Source organism: Elgaria multicarinata, chromosome 3 (assembly GCF_023053635.1).
Source record: "Elgaria multicarinata webbii isolate HBS135686 ecotype San Diego chromosome 3, rElgMul1.1.pri, whole genome shotgun sequence".
Lineage (NCBI taxonomy): Eukaryota > Metazoa > Chordata > Lepidosauria > Squamata > Anguidae > Elgaria > Elgaria multicarinata.
The window spans coordinates 2,437,255-2,444,189 of NC_086173.1; the positions used below are offsets into that span (position 1 = coordinate 2,437,255).

The 6,935-nt window shown below is 47.8% G+C and overlaps 1 protein-coding gene across 1 annotated transcript; it reads right to left on the minus strand.

The window, feature by feature from the left end:
• Positions 1-1,795: 1,795 nt before the first annotated feature.
• On the minus strand, positions 1,796-6,430 carry LOC134397015 (homeobox protein NANOG-like). Its single transcript, XM_063123624.1, has 4 exons — positions 6,139-6,430; positions 3,928-4,196; positions 2,614-2,703; positions 1,796-2,215 (listed from the first exon to the last, which is right to left on the minus strand). Exons 1-4 carry the CDS (start codon positions 6,428-6,430, stop codon positions 1,796-1,798), a joined length of 1,071 nt encoding a protein of 356 aa, XP_062979694.1.
• Positions 6,431-6,935: the final 505 nt, after the last annotated feature.

The window sequence follows — 6,935 nt, forward strand, 5'->3', positions numbered from 1 at the left end:
GAACTCCATCAACCACAGAATCCATTAAGACACAGGTAACAGTTTTGTGCTTTTTACTAAAGAAATAATTGCAGCATAAATTCCTTGTGTGATTTAAAAAGCAATGACAGCAATACAGTAAAACACTGCATATTAACAAAAAGGCCTGTGTGCTCTGTATATGAATATGATAACTCCTATAACAACATATGCTATTAAAAAACAAAACTAAAAAATATTTAAACAGGTCATTAACTTGAGGTTCTACTGACTGTCTCTCTTACCTCATTTGGAAAGCTAGCAGTTTTCACTTTGTAGCAGGCTACTAATGAGTTGGGGGCAGTTTCACAGTAGTGCTGGATGGGAGGGGACAGGTCTCCCTTCCTGCAGTCATCGTTACATTATCTAGTGCAAGACTTACCAAGCGAGGCTAGTTAGAAGAAAAATGAGTGTCCTACAGTTTCATAGAAAAGAGCTCATAAGAAATAACCTTCTCTAGACAGATCTGTCACACTGAAACATTCCTACAGAATAAATTGTAAGAATAGATATTTTTCGTCATATCCAATTTCTACAGGAAAAGATCCACATACCATATTGGCCATGGTCATGCTGCAACTGACAGCCATTGGCTAGAGAGAGAGTTACAGTCTTGTCTCCAATGTTCTTATGTTAGTGGTTTATGAAGTGCTTCCAAGATCACTCATAAACAAATATGTGAACCGAAGGGAAATGCACAGAGTGCGAAACGCACAGTCCAACAGCTGGGCTGGGTCACTTGCTGCAAAAGGAAAGCCAGGAACCTCACTATTCAGCCTGGATGGGGGTTTGACCTGTTGGTGCCTTTGCTCCTGGACTGCAGGCAACTCAGTGAATGATGGAGAAGGCGGAGAAGGCTACTGGACACAAGTTGGCAGGGAGGCACTCTTTAGAGAAGCGGCTGCAGATGCCTTTTGAATTTTTCCTCCTTTCCTTCAGACTTCTCATTCTCCTTTCTAATACACAGAAATTAAAACCCAAGTCTCCATGCACTGTGTTTTATATGTTAAAACTAATGAAGAATTCTAGAACAGCTTCACTTCCCGGATTATACCTGGCTCCGTCTATAATGTTTTAGGAGGTCTCAGAATGGACTAGATGCAAAAGGATGACAGTTTTAATACCTGCAACTTGAAAGTGACACCTACTGGAAATCACAAACTATTAAGCGTACCCAACCAGAGACCTGTCCCCCTACTCTTGATATATGCAGTTCAAAAAGAAACAAACAAGAAGTTGTTTGGAAGCACCGGAAGTTGGCAGGCCTGGATTCTAAAATCCATTTCTTAGGCCAGGAGCAAAATCTTCTATGAAATATCAAAGAGGTGCAGACCCACAAGGAAGAAAGGAGGGGTAGTATTAAAGAGAGTGGAAGCTTTCTTTCCAGTTGTCTTGAGGGGAAAGCCCTCGGGTTTGGGCGCTTTTGAGGGCTGATTTAGACAGCAGGCAATCAAAGGGTGGGGGAGGCGACGGATTCCAGCGTTCGCACTGTTCCCCTTCATGAAAATGGCCTTCCATATACACAGTGCCTTTTCCTGGAGCCAGCCAGGTTTGATCTGATGAAAGCAAAGTTCAGAACCATACACACGCACACATTCACACCCCTGAGGCAGAAGACGGGGCAGGGAAGGACCTGGCCTTGGTGAAGTGCCCAAGGTCTCTTGCTCATGCCAATGGCAGTTGGAGGTGGGAAGATGGGGGGGGGGCATTCTGTATCTTCAGGAGAGAGAAGTAAAAGAATGAGAGCGTGTGTGGTGGGGAGTTAGAAGCCTAGGAGTTAAGAGTCGCTCAGAGCTCCTTGAACTGGTAAAGGTGTTGGATAGTGCTGGAGGACGGAGGCTCCTGGTAATGCTGTTGCAGTGGGAGCAGCATTTGCAAAGGGATAGCCATCCTCCATCTTCACAGCGGCATATTCCACACTGGCAGCGAAGCCGTGATAAAAGTTCATCTTTTGCTGGCTGATGTAGCTGATGGCCTGTTGGCTGTAGCAAGGCCCGGAAGTTTTCCCAAGGAAGCTCCCATCCTCACCACTCACAATTGGATAGAAAGTCTGGGGGCTACCGTAGATCTGGTGGTCGCTGCCATAGTTCTGGTCGCTAGGATAATTCTCATGCACACCGGCCAATGAATGGATGTTTCTAGCATCGCCAATGCTGTAACCTTGGTGATAACTGGGATTTATATCCAGGTAAGCATTCTGTCAGAAAAAGGTAGTAATGTTTCAACAGAGAAAATGGTAGTAATACATGGCATTCAAAGGACATCTTGTGTCTTCTGTAAATTAGGCTGGTATTATTGTCCCCATATTGCAGCCAAAGGCTGGAAGAACAGTAGGTCTTAAGGAACTCTTGCTATAAATGTTGCTCCTCATTTTCTGAAATCTTTCCCCCTTCCCAAATCCATATGGCAGACTGGTTTCAGTAATGAGTAAGGTGGACACAATACATCAATAAACAGTTACTGCATGTGCTTCGCCCCACTGAACAATGGCCTCACACACTTTGGCCCCACTACAAAGACCTCACCCTCAAGCATCTTCTTGAAGGGTCAGAAAACATGAGGACTTTTGCGCCATCACAGAAACGCAGCCGTTACCTGAGGTGGGCACAGTCCTTTTCTCATCCACAGACTTTCCTTCTGGGTTCGCTTGAACTTCATCCGTTGATTCTGAAACCACGTTTTTATCTGGAACACAGCACAGATAAGACACTTCTTAATTAGTTTCTAGTCAATCCATGCAAAGGTACATTTATATCCCTCATAGAAATGCATTTTTCTTACTTCTTAGAAGTGTCAGCTAAATAGGCAAAAAGCTATTATACAATATTTTATTTATTTATTTATTTATTACATTTTTATACCGCCCAATAGCCAAAGCTCTCTGGGCGGTTCACAAAAATTAATATACTTAATTTCACAATATACTTAAAACAGGTTTGCAGTTCTTTCTTTCTGGAGTTTGGAGAACTGAAGTTTAGGGTGGATGGGTGGGTAGGGCCTCTTATTCTCTCTAATGATATATGCAGCCAAAACAGCACCATCCACACAGAAGAAGGCATCAGCTAGCTTGCAGGAACCCAAAGGTTTGCAGAAGGATAAAAAGAACATCACGTCTATGACCTCAGGAATTCTTACAACAACTTTGTAAATTAGGCTGGGCATTGTTGTCCCTCATATTGCAGCCAATATCCTTCCATATTGTAGAAGGATAAAAAGGGTTGGATCCAAACGTGAGTCATACTTAAAGTAGAGCCACTGAAATGAATGGGACTTATTTCAATGGGTCTATTTTGATGTTAGGAAAAACCCTAAGGTGGGGGGGGACCCCAAAAGTGTTCAGTGAGGCCTGAGAGTGTTCAATAGTCATAGAAAGTAGACTGGCTATTGTGTGGAATGAAATGGAATGGAGTACAGTGGAGGAAAGGCATAGCAGACTAGAACACTGAACTGGAGCCCACATGAAAGTCTCAGGACCATCACCAAACTACAAGTCCCAGGATACTTTGGGGGAAGACATGACAGTTGAAGTAGCATAAAAGAGAAACAAGTTTGCAGTTTAGATATGTCCAAAGAGAAAGGCAAAAGCAATAAGAGATATGGCAAAAAGTATGCTTCTGGTGTGGCGCAATGAGGTTAAAGGTTAGGGTCCCAAGACTGAGGGCAAGAGCCATCAGAGAAACCAGAGTTCCGACTCTGGACAATTAATGCCACGGTTCAGCCTTCCCCAACCTGGTCCCCTCCAGAAGGGTGGGAAGTTCTAGTCCAACACATCTGGAGTGCTCCATGTTGAGGAAGGCTGCTGTAGTTGTAAGAAGGGCAGATCTTCAGGAAGCCTCAGGCCAAAGGTGTGCAGCAGAATCAATCCTGGCAGTGCCAGATGCTGCTTCAGCCACCCAGCCAAAGGCTTACTTGCTTGTAGGTCAGCTCCAAGGCAGAGGCCAGTTCCCGGATCTGTTGCGGACTGAGGTATTTCTGGCTCTGGAATCTGTGGTGCAGGATCTGGAGCTGCTCTTGAGAGAAAGCGGTGCGGGTTTTGACCTTCCTGCCTCCTGCACTTTCTTCCTTTAGCAGCTGGGGAGAAGATGGCTGTGGGGAAGGAGGCTGCCTGTTGGGGCTGGTGGCAGAGTCTGGTGTGTAAATAGTGAATACACCAGAGCTGGAGGACCTTGGAGAGAGATCTGTGAAGTAAGCAAAGAGGGCACTGTTAAGGAAGGATGCATAGAGCATGAAAGACAGAACATGGACTTACTTTCTAGTAAACACACAAGAGAAACATGGCGGTTAAAAATCTTGCAGATACACCTACACTGGTGAAACTATATCCATGCATCTTCTAGACTACATGGAACTTTTTATCAGAAAGGAAGCCAGTTCCTACCTCAATGAAATTTGGAAGCTTGTACACTCATGACAAGAAATTCACCCAATAAGGTATTTCCTTTAAAAGTCCTACCAGCCTTCCCCAAAGTAGCACCTTCCAGATGTTCTGGACTACAGTTCCCATCACCCCAACAATGGGCCATGCTGGCTGGGGTTGATGGGTTGCAGTCTATAAGACCATAAGAAGAGCCCTGATGCTGGATCAGACCAAGGGTCCATCGGTAGCCAACCAGCCATCGGCCAGGGGTGAACAAGGCAGGGCATGGTGCAACAGCACCCTCCCGCCCTCTAAAACATCTGGGAAGCACCAGGTTGGGAAAGGGTGGTCTTACTTTCTTAACCTCTGTCCCCAACATGCTCTAGGACCAAAATGATACTCCTAGCTAATGATTATAAACAATAAGATTGTTACCATTATTAATTGAGATACACACTGCTAAACTTTCTCTATACGCAATCTGTACAACACCATGTACATTGATGGTGCTATATAAATAATAATAATAATAATAATAATAATAATAATAATAATAATAATAATAATAATAATAATCACTATCAAACTGGTACTCCCAGCAACAATGAACTAGATGAGGCCCAAATGAAGCACTTTTAAGTTCCATCGATTACAATAGTGTTATAAATATGCATTTAACTCTTGTTGAATCACGCTTGGGGGCACTTAACTTTAGCTGTTCTGTCTCCAATTTCATTTAGGTGTTGCTCCATAGAATACGTGGCAGGCTATGACCTAGTCAAAATTAAGTGTATTTTAAAGTTCCATTGTTTTCAATGGAAGTTTTCTTCATTGAAGTCTATGGGGGAGACATGGCCGAAGATTGCGCTGTTTAAAGGTACTTAACTTTGATGCGCATCTTTGATTTATAGGAAAATACATCATTTTTATGGACAAATTCCTATATTCAAAACTTAGAGCAGGGATCGGTGTCAATATTCATCGTATGTTAAAAATGCCAGCGCAAGGGTCAAATCACTTTTGAGTATCAACGTGTTTGCATATTATTATTATTTTTAAAAGAGAAGGTAACTGGCGTTTACGCGTTCCCAAGAGTAGCTACGGGGCTGAGCCACTGCGCAGCCCCGTCTAAAGTTTTCAGCCCTTGGAAGAGAGCCATGCGTGGACCAAGAAGCGCAGGGCGCAAGGCTGCAAGCCCGCCAGCCCCGCCCCGCCCCGCCCCGCCCCGCGCCATCCTATGCTGTTCCAGCCTGAAAGCCAGCCGGCGACGGGCAGCCCCGGCCTCGGTCTCTTCTGGCCGGCCCCCTCTGCCTCATCCCCCAGTTGCGGGGGCAGCTTGGAAGGCCGCTTCCGTGGAAGGTCGCGCTTCAGCTGCCCACCCGCCACGTTGCCGGGGCAGTGCCGAGCCAACCGCCCACGAAGGCTGCCAGCCTTCCTTCCGAGTAAACCCGGCGCAGGGCCGGGCTGCCAGCCCTCTTACCACGGAGGGCGCCAACAGGGCCACAATCCACCCCGCGGTTTGCGCAAGAGCCCAGGCCAGGGCTGCGATCCTGAGCCCGCGCCTTCGGGTGCATGGAAGTCCCTGGCTTGGACTCCGGGCTCGCCTGGGACCGGGCTCCACCGTGCCCAGCCGGGGCTAGCGCTGGCCACCCGGCCCGGCCCATGGGCCTGCACGCCTGGCCAGCTGGACCCAAGGCGCGCACCCCCGCGCGCACCCCCGACGGGGCGCCCCCGGGAGCCCCTGGCAGGCTGGGCGCGCCTACCTGAGTGAGGGTGGGGCGCCTTTTCTCCCGGGCCGCTCCCAGCCTCTGGGCCAAGGAGCCCCTCGGAGCAGCGCCCGGGCTCCATCTCCTCCAGAGAAGACCAGTAGTAGTCGAACCCCATCCCGGCCGCGGCTGGGCATACCCGGCCACAGGCATTGGCCGCCAGCGGGGTGCTCATGGGGGGTGCTGCGGGTGGAGCTGCTGCCGCCGCCGCCGAGGGAGCAAAGGGCCGCGTGGCCCTCGGGGCATCTTTTATGGGCGGCCTTGCAGCAGACCAGCCTTGCCTAGCCATTGTCATGTTAAAAGTGGCCTAATTGGCGGGGAGGGGCCTGGGCAGGGCGGGGCGGGGCTTCGGGGATGCTTGACTTCGCCTAAGGTAGGTATGCCTACTCAGAAGGAAGCCCCATTAAATGGAGCTCAGTCCCACGTAATTTTTATTTATTTATTTATGATGATTTATTTATATAGCACCGACAACGTACTTGGTGCTGTACAGAACATACAAATAAATAAATTTATTTATTTTGCATTTACATCCCTTGCCTGTCTTCCTCCAAGGAACCCAAGGCGGTGTGCGTAATCCCCCTCCTCTCCATTTTATCCTCACAACAACAACAACCCTGTGAGGTAGGCTGGGCTGAGAGTCCGTGCCTGGCCCAAAGTCACCCAGTGAGTTTCCATGGCCGACTGGGGACTAGAACCCGGATCTCCCGACTCCCAGTCCGACACTCTAACCACTACACCATTGCAGCCTAAGCCCTATTGAGGACTCCTGTCGGTAGGCCCCTGCTGGGGTT

What these genes read in the sequence shown, in the direction of transcription:
- LOC134397015 (XM_063123624.1), bottom strand. Translation starts at nt 6,430, where the DNA reads ATGGCTAGGCAAGGCTGGTCTGCTGCAAGGCCGCCCATAAAAGATGCC. An exon ending in GGCGCCCCACCCTCACTCAG is followed by an intron (nt 4,197 to 6,138) that starts GTAGGCGCGCCC and finishes CTTACTTCACAG; the next exon opens with ATCTCTCTCCAAGGTCCTCC. An exon ending in AAGGACTGTGCCCACCTCAG is followed by an intron (nt 2,216 to 2,613) that starts GTAACGGCTGCG and finishes TTTTTCTGACAG; the next exon opens with AATGCTTACCTGGATATAAA.